At 38.6% G+C, this 18,825-nt stretch overlaps 1 protein-coding gene across 1 annotated transcript; it reads right to left on the bottom strand.

Moving 5' to 3' along the window:
* Window positions 1–16,244: 16,244 nt before the first annotated feature.
* LOC139122194 (histamine H2 receptor-like) lies at window positions 16,245–17,237 on the bottom strand. The gene has a single exon (XM_070687614.1). The coding sequence runs from the start codon at window positions 17,235–17,237 to the stop codon at window positions 16,245–16,247; it is 993 nt and encodes a 330-aa protein (XP_070543715.1).
* Between the last annotated feature and the right edge of the window lie 1,588 nt (window positions 17,238–18,825).

The raw sequence follows: 18,825 nt of genomic DNA, 5'->3' as shown, positions 1-18,825 counted from the left end.
TCACGGAAGTGTCTCAAACCTGGACTGGTCTCGCGGACTTGACTCATGTACTTGACCCTGGACTTGACTCAAGCAGTTTAGCAATAATGTTAATTCATATTGCTGTTTTTGTAAACTCTCTCTCTAATTAGGGCTGTTTGGTCTTCCCTTGATTACAGAAAAAATTGTAGGATTTCATGTTTTATTGTTGAAGAAAAATAACATATTAAATGAAAAGATAGCAATTTAAAGTAAAGTTCAAAGTTCAAAGTTCAAGAGATACAACGCCAGAGCTCAACAAGTTGCCAATTTTATCGTTGGAAATTTAAAACTAAAGAACCATAGAGCAAACATCCTCCATTTTCTCATAATAAATGAGAAAAAGTTTCAATGAATGTTCAACAAAGGAACTTAAGATAGGTGAAGTGATTTTGCCTTGAAAAAAATCATGGATATCTGTCATTGACAAAGACAATTGACTGCAACTATTTGTATGAGCTTACCCAGGACGAACCACTAAATCATAAGGATTGTACACCATGCAAAATTTATTGCAAAATATTTCCATCCTGACTGTATGCAGTAGCAGAAATAAGATGATGAGATGAGTCCATGTTACTGACATTTTATTATAATCAACGACATTTAACCTGCTCACACTGTCACATTCATACATCTCAATAGATCAACATGCTGTTTAGATAAATGTGGTTTCAGATCCTCTGGTACAATATCAAAGACAAAATGAACAATCCATTTTTTGTTCTGATGCAAGATTCATTCCAATGAAAGTACACGTTTGAAGCGCTAGCTTTTTGTTTTTGGCCATGATGCATGTATTCCCTTTGCGCCTGTGTTGTAACGATTACATAACTTGGTGGCAATGGGTCTTTCCAATTTTCCTTGAAAAGCCCGTTACAACCATAGCATTTTGATACTTTTGGATGAGCAAATTTAAGGAGCGTCAAAATGTAAGACCCCACCGTGGGTCTACGTCTTGTAAGAGTTGGGGCTTCAAGTGTACCCCTCGTGTTTTCATCGCTCCTCTACTCATTTCCCAGCACATCAACAACCGTTTCTAAAACGGAAAGATTGTGTTAGATTTGCCCTTTCGTCGTTGGGTAGCTTTGTTTGCTTTCTTTCCCCTGCATTGGACATCAAAACAGCACATAGTTTATCTAACCTTGACTACTTATCCTCGCGTGTACAGTAATCAATAAAGGTTTGGAGCATTGACAAGTGTTCAACAGCAGCAACTGTGTGTGGACAGATTCTGTAAGTATTGTATCGTGTACACTGTCCATCACAGAAAAACTGATCTGCATTTGTTACACTTTCTCTAACAAGATGTGGATAAAGTACACCTCGACTTCTAAAGAACCATGCATTTGGTGACTTAGATGTGCCGGCAGCATTGGAAATATTTGTATCGTCCAACAGTATGTTATGTGACCGCCTTATCAAAAAACTGGGCTGCGGTATATATGCTACATTACACTGATGAGCTTTAACAGTTAGCTCTCTTATGGAGATTCTGCCCCCTCTGTTACTGTCTTTTAGCGGAGCTTTGTTAAATTTAACCATTACTCTTTTTCGTTGCAATGCAGACATATTACAACAATCACATTCAGACAGAGAGAGAGAGTTGTATTCACGAAGTACAATGTATTCCCCGTGGGCTTTCCCAATCATGACTAATTCAACTTCTTTATGCTGTCGATTTACAATTTATTATCTCTTTTTATCATCTTGTTATTGACTCATTTGAATTTTACTTTACAGTAGTCGAGGTGTACTTTATCCACATCTTGTTAGACAAAGTGTAACAAATACAGATCAGTTTTTCTGTGATGGACAGTGTACACGATACAGTACTTACAAACTCTGTCCACACACAGTTGCTGTTGCTGAACACATGTCAAATCTTCAAACCTTTATCGATTACTATACACGCAAAGATAGGCAGTCAAGGTTAGATAAACTATGTACTGTTGAGATGCCTAAGGGAAGGGGAAAGAAAGCGAACAAAGCTACCCAACGACGAAAGGGCAAATCTAGCACAATCCCTCCGTTTTAGAAACGGTTGTTGATGTGCTGGGAAATGAGTAGAGGAGCAATGAAAACACGAGGGGTACACTTGAAGCCCCAACTCTTACAAGACGTAGACCCACGGTGGGGTCTTACATTTTGACGCTCCTTAAATTTGCTCACCCAAAAGTATCAAAATGCTATGGTTGTAACGGGCTTTTCAAGGAAAATGGGATAGACCCATTGCCACTAAGTAATGTAATTGTTACAACACAGGCGCAAAGGGAATACATGCATCATGGCCAAAAACAAAAGGCTAATGCTTCAAACGTGTACTTTCATTGGAATGAATCTTGCATCAGAACAAAAAATGGATTGTTCATTTTGTCTTTGATATTGTACCAGAGGATTTAAAACCACATTTATCTAAACAGCATGTTGATCTATTGAGATGTATGAATGTGACAGTGTAAGCAGGTTAAATGTCGTTGATTATAATAAAATGTCAGTAACATGGACTCATCTCATCATCATATTTCTGCTACTGCATACAGTCAGGATGGAAATATTTTGCAATAAATTTTGCATGGTGTACAATCCTTATGATTTAGTGGTTCGTCCTGGGTAAGCTCATACAAATAGTTACAGTCAAATGTCTTGGTCAGTGACAGATATCCATGCTTTTTTTCCAATCAACATCACTTCACCTATCTTAAGTTTCTTTGTTGAACATTCATTGAAGCTTGTCTCTGCTTTAAAATGTGAAAATGGAGGATGTCCGCTCCAGTGCAGTCCAGTAAAGTCCACGAGTCCATTCCAGGTTTTAGATACTGCCCCCTATCATCGAACTTCTAAACATTTTCGGTAAAGTAGAAAGAAATGAAGCCAACCCCTCTGAAAAATGTCTTAACGGAAAAGTGGTGATACGAATGAAGATAAATAGAGATATCCAGAAGTAAGTGAGATTCGAACGACTTGGATGTTCAACTATAAATATCAATTACCAAGATCAACCAGCAAAGGTAAAGTCTCCGATTTTATGCTATATATGTCACTTATTCTGTCATGGTGGATAAACCTGTCCAAAAGCGAAAACATGCTCAGCATGCAGGAAAAAGGACTTCTACGTACAGGGACTGTGGACAATGGGTCATTACTCGACCACAACCACATTTACAGCAACAGCGAACGGCCACTTCGGTCAATGCTGTAAAATAATCTTAACAGACGAATTTTGGGCATTTTATAGTCTCACCAAGCAAGAAGTTATCACTGTGAACGGAAATTCAACTGACAAAGCCAAACCTGAAGCCAGAAGCAAATATGGGGGAAATGAGGCCGAGTCTACAAACAACACAGTCAAATACTATCGACTCTACCGCTGATCACAGTACGCTGATGAAGAAAGTTATAATATGCAGGCAATAACAAATAAATAGAATACATCTGAAGGTAAAAAAGACCTCATAAAATACAGAAATTACAACATTTAGAACACACGCCAAAGAAGTAGTTGTCAGCCTCAAGACAACAGATTCCATAATTTCGATGACCCACTGCAAGAGGGGCGTATCCCTATGCTTTAACACAGGCAATACGCCCGTCTTGCACTGGACCATCAATTTGTGATGGTGATTTCAGCTGTGCTTCAGATACTGACAAAGATAAGATGTCCTCGGCTAGATTGTGTAATGATAGTAGTGAAGAAGATTAAAGCTATGGTGATATGGAAAGGACTACCACCCACACATTCTCATCGCATGTTGAGAGTGCATAGTCAGATTAAATGTCGCTACCCTAAATCCTCCTTCACCTGGTTTTCCTTCCATTACTTTTTGAGGCTCACACCTTCTCCTTTGGCCGTGGTGATCTAAATGTTGTATTTTCTGTATTTTCATGAAGTCTTTTTACCATAGATGCAATCTCTTTCTTTGTGATCGCCCTGCGTGTTATCAGATTTCTCCATCAGTGTACTGTGATTAGCGTTCGAATCAACCGTGTTGTTTGTTGACTCAGCGCCATTTTCCCCGTTTTTCCTTCTAGTTTTCAGGGATTTGCTTCTCTTGCTTCTCCCGTCTTGTTATTTCCTTTCGTCGGATTGGTTTTGTCAGTTGAATTTCCGTCCACAGTGACAACGTCTCGTTTGTTGACACTATAATGCTCAACATTCTGGTGTTTATAACTGTTTTGTAGTATTGACCGGAGTGATTTTCGCTGTCGATGTAATTGTGGTTGTAGTTGAGTAATGATTGATTGTCCACAGTCCTGACTTATATGCCATTTCTCCCCACATGCTAAGCATTTCTTCGCTTTTGACAGGTTTGTCCACTATGACCGAATATGTGACATATTTAGCATATAATAGGAGAACTCACCTTTGCAGGTCGATCTTGGTAACTGATATTTATAGTTGAACATCTAAGCTGTTAAGATCTTACTTACTTGTGGGTATCTTTATTTATCTTTATCCTTATCACAACTTTTCCGTCAACACATTTTTCATAAGGGTGCGTTCACAAAAAACGGTTAGGGGGGGGGGGGCTGGAGGAATTCAGGGGGGGGATTCGAAAATTTTTGGGGTAGTAGAGGGGGGGACTTGAAAATTTTGCTCTACCTATAGGGGGGGACTTGAAAATTTTTTGTTCCCTTTTGTGTTTTACATTTGCCAATTCCAAGCTTTTGTAGATAATTCAATGAAAAATGAATACCATTTTTAATGTCATCAAAATGTTTTAATGTTAGAAATAATTTAACAAAATTTAGAACCATTTTGTCACATTTCATGACTTTTATCTCGAAAAAATCTAAATGTGTGATTTGTGTTAAAAAAACAAACTTGAGCCTCGTAACAGGGCAGAAGTTGCAACTGTTAATGGTTTCTGCAATATTCCTATGCAATATAACAACTACAGTTTCTTGCTATCTCCCTACAGCATGCTCAAACATTCAATATTTAGTTTGTCGACAAAGCCTGTATATATAAATATAAATATGTATTTAGTGATATTTAATTGGAGTCCAGACTGACAGTCAGTTGTCAGTGATACAAATGCATGGTACACATAAATAGGCTGTGATAGCAAGCTGAATACTAGACATTTCAACAGGCTGTAGGGAGTAAAACTAGAACAAATTTGTAAAACTGAACAAAAATATTGCAAAAATTATCAAAGTTAATACAGCTACTGCCTACAGATAGTGTCACTATCATTAAAGCTCTGCTCCTGCAGTTTCACTGTCACTGCATACCTGATCAGTGACAGAGATAGCTCTGACTCTGATGTACATGGTAGTTGAAGAAGAATTTGGGTCAAATGATGCTCATGACAGTGAAACATAATTGTACACAAGATCAGGCCAGAGAGCAACACATGCAAGAACACATAGTAATGTTTGAATTCTAGCATATAAGAATAATCAAATATTACAGAAAAAAGATAGGGTTACCATGCTTGGTTTTCTAAATTTTCATATTCTTGTTATAAATGATACAGATGTAAAACTTTGAACAGTAAAGACTAAAAGTAAAATATTTGACCAAATGGAATTATTTATTTTTTAACCAAATTTGAAATTATTACACCCAAATTTCAGAGATTAAAACATTTATTTGGTGGAACATTTTAACCTTCCAGTATTGTCAATTTAGAGTAGCATCTAATTCATAGATGTCTTGTAGTTTTGGAAAAATGTTTGGTAGGTCACAGTGCAATATGGCATTAGCCAGAATTCACAATTTGCCTACTCTCTCATGATTGTCATTTTGTGTGCTCCTCAGCAGGAGCAATTGACCTGGCCAGAGTTGGATTAACTCAAATTGGCTTTTAGACCAATAAATCTAAAAAAAATCACTGATACATTTAAAGAACTTGCCTTGAGAATATGACTATAGAAAGTGCTAATACAGGTAGTGTTGAACACCTGTGAGCGGAACGGCGCAATATGTTTATTTTTTCTGCGCTCACATCCTTTACAAATATGCGGGCCTGTGATAGTTGGGGGGGGGGGACTTGAAAAATTTTGACCATATAGAGGGGGGGCATTTGAAATTTTTTTGGGGTACTTAGGGGGGGGATCTTAAAAAAAATAAGATTTCAATCGAAATTCCTCCAGCCCCCCCTAATCGTTATTTGTGAACGCAGTTTTCATAAGGGTTGGTTTCATTTCTTTCCACTTTACCGAAAATGTTTAGAAGTTCGATGATAGGGCGTATTTCCACTTCAGGGTATAGGTTTTTCAACGTTCCCTTTTTGTGTCAGCATTAAGATCATCCGGATAGAGCTTATCTCCGGTGTCAGCTATTTTTCCATTATCCAACAATGACCATTTCAGTTTTGATAGTTTTCAATGTAACGAACCGTTGGTAGAGCCACCTGCATTCTCTTCTTACACTTCTTTCTCACCATTTCGAATACCTTGTCTCTCGTTGCCCGAACTTTAGACTTGAACTTCAGGGTTCTTGTTTGACGAAGTTTGACTATCTCCAAAGTTGATATCTTGGCCATGGTTTCATCCAGATAAGCCCAATTTTCTTTCATTTCTTTCAACTTCGCCGAAGATGTTGAGAAATTCGATGATAGAGCGTACTTCTATTTCAGGATTTAAATACTCTTTTGGTATCACTGGAAAACCTTAGTCCCGAATGGAAGTACAACCAGTTCTAGTAGCGAGCGATGCGCTCTGATTATACGCATACTCCGTGATAAATACGTACACTGAAGAAAAGAGATTAATTCAGGCTGTGATATAGCCGGTTTTGGCGGGAAGGTATAGAAGTGTCTGTGACTTTGATTGGTTGGAGATGCCAGAAAGAATGTGTATCCGGAGCATAGCGCCCTCTACCATTGGTCTGCTATTGCTTGCCATATGTAGATTTCCAGGTAATATTTCACAAGTCTTTGTTTTCTGGTGCAAAGAAGGCGATCTACTTTCAGAGTGCTGAGAGTGGATGAACCTAACAATTGTCCTCATAAACCTTGCAACCACAGGACGGTATCACATTGGACGGTTTAGGAGTATCAACCTAAACGGCCAGGTGCTATGTATCTTAGTAACCTCGCTTAAAAATAACACGAAACAGCGTATAATTTATCAGCTCACGAGAATTCAACATATTATACATATATAGACGGTGACTGTCATTATGTAGGACTAGAGAGATAAATGTGGTGATTGTGATGAAATATGAGACCGAATTTGTTTTTATGAAATTTTCTTATCGACCAGGTCAGTTTTCACTAAAATTTCGAAGCTGGAGAAATGGACCTTGAAGAAATAGTAACATTTTCAACAGGATCACAATAAATTGAGAGCTGTCGGAAGCGCCAATCGTTTCATGGTGAGTGACTCGGCCTAGCCGCACTTATCGCCGCACCTTGTTCTATCGGTGTGCTCAGTGGGGCATCTTAGATATGTGGTGAGTCACATGCAGAGCATAGCCCACCTGCACACCTTTATACAGCCGTGACGTCAAATTCCTCGAAAGTATCACCAAGGTTACGATAGAAGATTAGAGTTTAAACTCAAGGTTGTGGCCATGACATTGACAACGTGCTACGGCAAAAGAATGGTAGCTCCATTCTCACGTATTGGGAGTGCATGTTATATCTGACCTTTGAACAGACGATAAAATTTATCTTACAAGCGAAAACAGCTGGCCATTTTGACAGTATTTCCATCATTTTTGTCCTATAATACATGTATATTATTTGCTCACGTGTTGACACACGTGGGCATATGTCGCAGCGATGTATGTCTGTCTGTTTGTCTGTGTGTCTGTGTGTCTGTCTGTCTGTCTGTCTGTCTGTGTACTCAATATCTCAAAAACGGCTCGTCAGATCAGAATCAAATCTGGTACATATATTTATTTTGCAAATGGCAAGAACTGATTAGTTTTTGGTGGGTGTAGCTTGCTTACTTTTTGCTCATTTGCATAATTAATGATTTAAAAAAAACCTGATATATATTGACAACGACCACACACAATTTGATGAGATTCGCTACAAATGTTGATCACACCAAGATATATCAGCTTTGAAAGATATTAAGGGGTGACGTGAAAGATAATTACTAATTTGCATGTTTAATGAAATTTCCTAATTAGGAGTATATATCTGAATTTACTCGATCAAAATTGACGAAACTTGGTATGCATATTGAAGATACTATGATTTAACCTTATTGAAAGTCATTAAGCATTTTTACTACATCCAAATCCCAATTTGCATATTTAATGAATTTTTGAAATTAAGGATATATATTTGAAGTTACATGACCAAAATTGATGAAACTTGCTATGTGCATTGAAGATACTATGATAGAACATTATTAAATGTAATTCAGCATTTTTACATCAGCCAATTCCTAATTTGCATATTTTATGAACTTTCCTAATTAGGGGTATTTATCTGATTTGACGAGACCAAAGTTGATGAAACTGGCTATGCACATTAAAGATACTATGATAGAACATTATTGAAAGTCACTAAGCATTTAAACTTCAGCCAATTCCTTATTTGCATATTTAATGAACTTTCATAATCAGGGATATTTATCTGTATTGACCTAAACCAAAGTCGACAAAACTTGCTATGTACATTAAAGATGCTACGATACGACATTATTGAAAGTCATTAAGCATTTTTACTTTATCCAGCTCCTAATTTGCATATTTAATGAATTTTTGAAATTAGGGATATATATTTTAATTTACATGACCAAAATTGATGAAACTTGCTATGTACATTAAAGATACTAATATGTAGGCTAACTTCATTGAAAGGCATTAAGCATTTTTGCTTCAGCCATTTCCTAATTTGTGTATTTAATGAACTTTCCTAATTAGGGATATATACTTGGATTTATTTGATCAAAGTTGGCATAACATGCTATGTACATTGATGATTACACCTGGTTATACCAATATTGGAATCGTTTCGCACTTAAGTTTTCATGTCAGCTAATTTATAGTTTGCATATCTAATGAGCTTTCAAAGTTTGGAATATATAGTTTGAAGGACTTGACCAAAGGCGATTAATTACACTTGCTATATAAAGTGGTGATACAATGATAGCAGTCAAAGAAATCAATTATTTTTATTTCAGCTAATTACATAGTTGAATACTTAATGACCTATAGAGTTAATCTGTGGTGAATATTGTTCATTATGTTGATCCTAATTATTTCAATGAAGTTGCAAACATGTGGCAAAGGTTCAAATTTACACATAAGTGCAATATATAATGAAACACGTGAGCATTTACAGTTCATGTCTGGTTTTCTATGTCATTCTTACATTACGTTGAAATACAAAATACAGCCTTGCACACACTGCATTTATTGTTGATATGCTATGTGTTATTGTTGACCGATGAATTCTGGTTTCTAGTAAAATTCACTTGTCGACAATAGCATTGCGCATTGCACACACAAAGGCAATGTTGACAATTTAAAACTTTGCAATTTGACATGTCATGGAGCAAACGAAGATACAATCTTGCTAACCGAAATACTGGAAAATTTACCAAAAGTTGAATAGCATCATCACAGATGTGTATTGTAGGTTCGCTGAAGGCAAACATATGTCAGAGAACAGATTATATCGGTAACTAGTGCAGATCGTTACATGCCTTTACATGATACAGCGTTTGTTCAATTTATATAGTAGCCATCGGGTTATTTCGTTTGATTGTCATACGGAAAATTCGTCAGCGCGAAAAAAATCAAAACCACCAGAACATCATCGTCCCTCTGTAATGCAAGACTTGTAATTAACATTGATAAAAGAATCACTGTAAAACGATTTCCCGTTCAGAAAAATATCGAAAATGTGACATTTCTCGCATTACAAATATTTTTCACCAGACTCACCTTCAACGTTTAAGGTAGAATGCGCCTCGGGGACAGATATTCGGACTCTCAAACTTTCACACATCTGTTTTGGTCTTCCACTTGTGGGGATTCATTTTGAAGCTCATGGAGTAACTAAAACTTTCACAGGCTTATTTTTGTTGAAGGTAATATTTAATTTTTTTCTCCATACAGTTAACACAGGGCTGGCGGCCATTTTGAATTTATTTTCGAGTGTCGGTAAATATTGGGTACATTTGTTTCTCTAATACCAAATTTTGCACGGTGACCCCTGACTTTTATTCTTGATTTCAAAAGGGAATGATTTAAAGTCTTTTTTATAGAAAGTTTGATAGAAAGTTTACGTATTTCAATTTAGAGACGTGAGCTGCCTTCAGTGTGCTGATGAATTGAGCTACATACCATTGTTGCAGGTACTGACATGTTACATGTTACATTTTTTGTGGAGGAAAACGATATGCAAAAGCCTGCCCTCTGTGAAATAATCCAATGGACTATGAAATTATCGAGATATTTCTCCATTAAGCTGAAAATTACCTTAAGGTTTTGAATTAGTTGGAAAATCACAGAACATGCACTGAATTTTTCATGCGCACTTACGACAAGAGCGTTCCTTTCTGTAGCCCCGGCAGTCCGGTAATCTTTTCTGTTGGCAGCGTATGAAGAGCGCCCATAAAATCTAGAACATGTGAGCCGGAACCAAGAATTTTTTATTTTATGGGGGACTTTTCACAGAAGAACATGTTATGGACGTTTGGTCGATATAAGGAATGGTATGAAATGGGCATATTTTAAAATTGAGGCCGCCGCTAAAATTCCAATGCTTGTGACTACATTTACGAAAGGTCTAAACGCGCGTAAAAATAAAAGCTTTTTACTTAACAACGAATACTAGGGTCCTCTGTATATAGACCCTAGGTTCAGTTGTTCCGAGGTTAATTCAAAATAAATGACAAACACATTCAGCGAATAGGCTTGCTCGTTGGATGCATTTAAATCTCTTGAACGGAGCTATTAACTGTTTAAAATGTGTTAAGTACAATTTTAAGCTACAAAAAAGAGTGATTAATATCCTTCAAATGGACGGATAGACCCTCAAAATGAAAGACTACAAATATTGTACAGTCGCTCAAGAGGTCTTTCTTCAGTATGGGCACTTCATGATGCATATGCATACGTAAACAAACCGCATACACATTAAAGGGAACTAGTCGTCAGAACTGCGCCTGTGCGAGTTTCTTGTTTACAAAAAATGTATTTCGTGCACAATATCTAGATGAACCTCATCATCATAGCCGCAATATTTGAATTATACGATGTAGATTATGACAGACATGTTTTAACTTTCATCAATCACCATCGTACCTTGGATACAGTGTTTACATTGGTCGTGTGGGTCCCATACGCCCTTTGAGCGCAGTTCCGACGACTGTGCCCCTTTAAGCAAATTCAAGCGAATAAGTAGAAGAAGGTGGCGTTTAGAGTTTACAATGTTCACTGTTTCACTGGCGCATTATCCAAAGTAAAATATCCAAAATAGATTTTTTGTGGGTAAAAACAACGGATGAAAGTAAGAAAAAACACAAAAGTTAAGATAGCAACAACAACAAAAAAGAAGAAACCAGCAAAAGAAAAAAATATACAAAACGTCGAAAACAACGCGTTCCTCATAAAATAGTAACTCCAGCAAGTCGACAAAGAAGAACATTGCTTTTGTTCATGTGATGTTTCTATCAGAGATATGATGCCTGACACAATAACTAAAACAATATCATTAAAGTGTTGTAATGTTCAACCAAAATTGTTTATTTATTCAAGGACCGAAAAGAAACGAACAAACAAAACCTTCTATCGTTCCTCTTTATTTCAAAACTGAAAAGCAATATGCGTATTGAGAATTTTATTTATGAAGCGAAATGACAGGAAAGAAATTTTAATGATCTTTAAATAGAAATTTTGAACGTATTATGACCCGTATATTTTTTGCCGACTACAGTCATCGTTTCGCCCATTTCATCGTAGACAAATCTACCGTACAATAACGGTACCTTGACCTCACTCTATGTTGTTTTCGTCTTTATCTAAAATTAAAAAAAAAAAAAAAATAGAAAAACGGCTGTGAACTGAACCATGAAATAAACGATGCATCACCTTAATTAAAGGTAGTGGGTGAGATCAGTAATTCACCTGATTAATTAGAACAAAAGATTAATATGACGTTCAAATGATGAACTATAGACGATTTGCGTCGCTTTTTCAACCTTCTAATAATAAAGCTGCGCAGACAACAGAATTTTCTTTCAAACGTTATTGAAGATGATTTTGTCTGAATTGTCCATTTTACCAGGTGCTAAGAAGTAAAATTCCACCACATAACACTTACAATTTATATGCCTCTTGAAATTTTTATCCTCTATATCAATCGAAGAACATAATGTTATTCCTAATTTATCAAAATTTATATATTTCATTCCATAAAGAACCGGGATCGCATGCAACTAAGCTATGGAAATTTTTAATTCTGTGGCTGACAAAATTAATAGATCGCTCCGTATAATAGTATGCAATCGCATTCTGAGATGCACTTATTTTGCTTATCGTATCATAGACCCTGGCACTCGCTCACTGTCTATGCGTGTCTATACATTTAGGCGGTATATTGTATATTAAATAAGTAATAGTAGCTTATTATCTGCTCGACATTGGCCTTGCAGTCGACACACTTGAAGTGAAGTTCAGGATTCCCTTCACGATTAAATGACTTTAGATGATTGTGACTTTAGCGGCAAGGTTGATTGCAATGGCGGGGGGATACTGATGTTTATGATTTTGAGAATAACGATTGCAAGAATACCGCTTTTGATAGCGTACAGCGACATCGCCGCATATTGATTGGCCCTTTCTTCCGAGAGCCGCGTTTTCCCCTTCCAATTCACGACAGCAGGGTTGTGTCATGCCTCTAAATACGCGTGACGTGCGTCGGCATTCAACTGTCGTCGGAAGATTAAACAAGAATTTCCGCCCGAGCGCTGTAAATATTTTCAGAGTGCTTTCATTCCCTTGCATCGTGACGTTGTCGATCTCTCTGCCGCTACGATTAGGAGTCGTTTACGTGACCGGTGTTACGATGAATGACACCGCCGGCTGAAAGACAGCTGGAAACAAACTCCTCGCCCCACTTCCAACAATTGCACGCAACACGCACGACACGCGACGTTGTAAGAAAATTGACAGATGCTGTAAGGGTCAGCCACTAGTCAACGAAAGTTTACCTACATTCTAGTGAAACAATTTTGCGAAAATTCCATTAAATGAAAACGATTAAATTACAGCTTATTTGTTGAGATTAGCCGGGGGAAAAAAAATGTTGCAATGGACGCCCAATTGTCGTTTTCAGAGCAAATGAAGAAAAGGCCAGATCTAATAAAAATGAGTAAAAAGAAAGTTAAATTGCACATTTCTTTGACTTTATGTCATCATGCTATTATCCAAGATACATTCAACTTTTTCGACACTAAACTGATCAGTGTCTAAATTTTAAGCTTTCATAAAAATGCTGAATAGCAAAGCAACAAGCGAGGAAAAAATCTCGAGGTGGAAAAGTAGACGTTGTACAAAAATACTCCTCGAATAAAAACTCCCACATTTTTTTGTTTTCGGACTTCCGTCATTCATTAACAGCCCTAAAACATTAGGTGATACATAGGTTTTGAATAATACAAGACAGACTTCCTCAGGATAGCTCGTGCAATAAACGATATCCATCTAAAGCCTTATATTGATTATACTCACAAAAGGTAGCTGGATTTTGAAGAATATGCTCTTAATATTACAGTAATTTCTCTTCTCCCTTAACTATAAGGAAAAGGGCTTTTCCGTATCACCATGACCTTCTCGATATCGTCTTTCGGGTAGAGTTCCGATGTCGTTGACCCCGAAGGTGGGACGGTCTTCTGCGATATCTTTCGGTACAATGCATTTCTTATTTGTTCAATTGAAAGGGTTATTGACTCCCAGCTTCTTTAACCTGACAAAAATTTGAAGTTATCGAAGCCCGTTGAAACAGAACGGTCTGCATTAGTGCCAGTTACCGCAACCTGACATCTGTATATGGATAATGAGCGGCGATCTTGTTATGGGTCTTGATGCACGCAAAACTCAAAAACTTCAATTCTACGTTATCAGTGCCCGAAATGGATCAGTTTATGGTGGCACGGAGGAAAATAAACCCTCCGGTTTTGCACAGCTACTATAGCACTTGTTCCATCAGCTAATTATTATGCAGACTGTCGGCATCAATGGGAAAGAAAAAAAACCCTGGAAGGCATTCGTGATATTATACTTTGCTTGAATACCTGCATGTATGATTTTATTAATCCGTCTTTTGTGAAAAGGGCACAGTCTTTGTAACTTCTTCTGTGTCCAGAAGCACTGCGCTATATTTCGCGTCAATAATAAATGCACGTTTTTTGCGGCTTTTGCCGTGTCCGTAGCAACGTAGGAAAACATTTCTGACATTAAGTAGTATCGAGGGCATTTCGCGGAATTCGAAGCAGGGGTTAGTTCAAGTATTATGTTCACCTAAAAATCGACCGAAGCACACGTCATAAACGAATGCAAATTGCCTCGCAGATCCTTACTGCGCAAGCCCGGCGGAAAATGCCTCGGGCCGTGTTTAATTGCGTCGCATGCAAGCTTTTCAGTCCCTTTACGCGTCAGCGTTCAAGTTGCAGATGTTTGATAGTGTGTTGTGGCTATTTGAATATACAATTAATCATTTTGTAAGCTGTCACAGGAGTTCCGTGGGTTTGCAAACAGCTGGAACTTAACGGAGCAAAATGTATTTCCTCGAATTTAGGTCAACTTAAAATTGTGCACGCACGACCATTCGGCGAAAGGCAAAATTTCTCCGTGGTACGACCCACAGTTGCGAGTGGAGTGATACGTACCGGCCGCCGCGTACTATGCATAGAATAAGTTATTCTATGCATAGTACGCGGCGGCCGGTACGTATCACTCCACTCGCAACTGTGGTACGACCTACCATTTCAGAGAATCAAGCTCATTTTTCGAAAACAATGAAGAATGATATATGGTGTGAAAAACATAATAGGCAGACTTTTAACTGACGTAAAATACACTTTACATGAAAAATGGATACAGAAATACGCCTTGGAAGAGGAATTTCTACAATAAAATGTACTAATATATTGTTCAATTCAAGAGGCACCGGTCAAAGGGTTTCCAGGTGTGTTTAGTCAGACGAGGCAATGGATCGGCGTTCAACCGAGAATGACCAATGTTTACATCGACAAACAGCGAATTCGAGAGCTGCTTGAAAATGTACAATGTCATCGACGAGGTTCTTCAGCTGAGTCTACTGCACTAATGAAAGTATTGATGGAGATTTCTCAGGTATTGCCGCGATATTTTGCGGGTTACCTGTTGAGCTGGCGCGATATCTTTACACTTGCAGTGCAAAGGGGGGGGGGGGGATGCGCGTTCTGAGAGAGCTCGCTTGAATCAGTCTGAATCATGTACGCTACCTGCAAGCTTGAAAACAACGTTAACAAACTTCCGGGCACTCCGTTCCCTGTTCTGGTTTTGACATTCGACTGAGGTCTAATTGCGCCTTGAAGTTGCACATTCCAAACGAGCTACTTTATCCTTCCAAAAAAAACCTAGATGTTCATTTCCTGGTACGAATCTTTGGAGAGGCGAGAAAACATTCTAGACGTCGTCACCATGGCAATGGATGAGTTCAGCACACAAGGAAACGTTTGCACTTCGTCACAAATTTCCCCGTTTTCTGCGAAAGAAAGTGGAAAATTCTAGCAAGTCCATGTAAGAAGGAAGCAGACTTCAAAGATATCAAACAATTTTGTTTATAGGCAACAAAACAATTTTCCACAGCTAACATAGCACAAGCAAATTGTCATTTGCTACAACAATATATTATCTAGGTAAATGCAAGATTTATTTTCCATTCTAAGTACCGTACAGGAGAAAGCGCGGAGTGGCCTTTTCCGGGGCCGTATTTCACTATCCCATGTCCGATTAAAAGTGACATTTTTAGAAACACTTACTGAGATGATTGTCGTCATACAGAGGAGTATTATATGCTGCTCTTATTTTTACAGTTTAGCAGCATTAGGAAAAAGTTCATGGAAAGTAAAAGTAACGACCATGTTTTTTGAAAATGCTGTCTTTTTCTTGTTGTCTCTGAGGTATTAACTCGGAATTACAAACTAGAATGATTCTTTCGACTGTCTGCACTGCTTCTAGAATTCTTCTTTGACGGGTTCGAGATAGTATATTTAGATGTAGGTTGAGTCTTCATACCCAAACAGGGTTGACTAAAGTACTGTCAGGTCGTTCTTTGAGCCAGTGTATCAGATATTTCAAAAACTTGAACTTTTGTTTTGTTGGTGAATCTCTCTTGCCACCGGCACTCGAACATTTTCGCCAGCATGGCTTTGGCCGTCTCCCGGTAGCTGCGGTTCATGACACCGTAGACCAAGAAGTTCCAGAAGCTGTTCAGTGGGACGAGCCAGAAGACGCAGAAACCGACGGTCGGGGAGATGACGTGCCCGGTGAACACGCGGTAGAGTACGGACACCGAGTAGGGAAACCATGCTATCATAAAAGCGCAGGCGACGGCAATGAACATCCTAGCCGCTTTCCAGTTGTCCGCCGAGGTCCTGCTCTTGTCTTGGTTCGGGTTGTCGTTGTTTGACGGGTGGTGGATTTTCTTGGAGTGTTGCCACGCCACTTTGGCCAGCGTAAGGTAGATGTAGACCATTACAACGGATGGTATGATCACCACCACGGCTATCGTTGTCATTATGAAGCCCTTTTTCTCCGGGTTGTAGAGATTGGCCCCGCATATGAAAGCGCTCTCCAGGTATATGTAAACTGGCATATCTGAGTAAAAATCGATGAGAGCAAAGCAGAAAATGATCACCGCGATCCAGATTGCACTGATGAGGGCGATCGCCCGTTTCTGGGTGACGATCATCGGTGAACGCAGCGGCCACTTCACGGCAACGTACCGCTCTATCCCGACGAAGAACAGCGTGTAGGTCGAAATGGCGGCAAAGGTGCACGACAGGCATCCGACAAGCTGACACCACACATCGCCGTAAGTCCAGATCCCGACGACAGAAGGATGGATGGCGAAGGGAATGCACAGGAGACCGACGCCGAGGTCCGTCGCCGCCAGGGACGTCATGAAATATCGCGGTATCGTGGGTACCCTTCGCATTTTCTGGATGACGACGATGTTCAGTAAGTTACCGGTGGTGATGACTACCATCAAACAGGTGATAAACAGCGTTTGCACCGGGTGGGCAGGCTCCATCGCGGAGAAATCCTCGCTGCCGTTGGAAAACATTCAGGGTCAAGTCAAACCATCCCACTGAACACGGCCATAAAGGCAGATATAATAAACGGCGGAACGTTTAGTGAATTCAGTGGAGAAAAGAGTGGTACCGCAAATAGCCCAAACAGGAACGCTATTACCAATCTTGTTAGCCGAACACTATAAAATGCCAGGCAGGAATCAAAGAAATTGCGCGTAATTGCCTAGCAACGGGATCTGATTGGACAGCGCCCCTCTCAGCAACCATCTACCTTAACAACGTCGAACGACGGAGAGATGGAGAAAGCGTTGAGTTGTTAGAGTAGCAAAATCGTGATCTTATGCTGAAATGCCACTTATATGACATGTTCGTCCGCAAAAACAGAATCGGACAGACAATATAATCACAATGTCGTCGAAGGTCCCTGAGATAGTGAACGCGGCACGCAGTTTTGTTATTTTGGGGTGTTTTGCTCACAAATATCCAACAACCGATATGACAAAAACAAACCAGGAACGTTTACATGCAGTGTTAATTCATCATCATTTTGTTATATGGGTCTTACTTTTTCCGCGCATCCGTGAAAAGGTCGCCTTTGCTGTACGTGCTCAAGAGGCTACCAAATTGTATTTTGCTTTCAACGAAAAAACCTGCTAAACGCAACCGTTTTTTATTTTGGTGTATATGTTATACGTGAAATGAATTGCAGAACCCAATGATGGACACATTAAATATTAAATCTCGCTCAATATTGCCTCCACAATAATGCAGTCGTGTATTGTAGACACAAATAATTGATTAAAACCAGGTAGTTCTGGGTTAGCGAAGGCTAATCACTTACGATAATTTAATGGATTTTGAGAAGACACATGCAACGGGAGGTGACAACCAATGTTGCATCTCGGGGACGACTTAATAAATTTTTCAGTCGATAAAATTTCCATGTAATTTGTTTTAAGAGCATACATCAACATCACGTGATCTGTCCACTTCTGACAATGTTTTGATTCCATTAACGTTGGCCCATAGAAAGTGGCCATCTTTGCAGGAAGGTTTGTGGTTTTGCTTGATTAATGTTGTTCTATCTGTTATAAATTACCTTTAACGGATTACCATCGGTGACGTCAGTCTGTGTTCTTCTCTTGCCTAGCTGATGAACAGCACATGGCACATTGTGACGTCATCATTCTATAACGAATACAAAAAGATGGCTTGCTTTAATTCTTCAGGATTGACCAAACCTCATAACGATACTAGTAAAACATTAATGTTCACGGGAATTGTATTATTATGATGTTTGATGCATTTCACTAGGATTCAAGTTCACTGTTTTTTGCCAGTAAAACAATAGTTTCTATTGCTAATTAACATTTCCAATGTGATTTAATTTGGCGGATTTTATGTTTCAGAGAAAATAGCGAAATTAAATGCCAGTGAATAATTAATGCTTTTACAATAGACAACTTCTGGAATCTTTTCAGCGGCATTTTTAACTGCCAAGTCAACAAATCTGCACCGAGCATACCGGTGACAGATAGCGCAAAAATATGTAAGAAATTGGAACAGACGGACCGCGGAAGACCTTTG

This window comes from Ptychodera flava, chromosome 21 (genome assembly GCF_041260155.1).
Source record: "Ptychodera flava strain L36383 chromosome 21, AS_Pfla_20210202, whole genome shotgun sequence".
Classification (NCBI taxonomy): Eukaryota; Metazoa; Hemichordata; class Enteropneusta; family Ptychoderidae; genus Ptychodera; species Ptychodera flava.
This window is presented reverse-complemented; position numbering and strand designations above follow the sequence as displayed.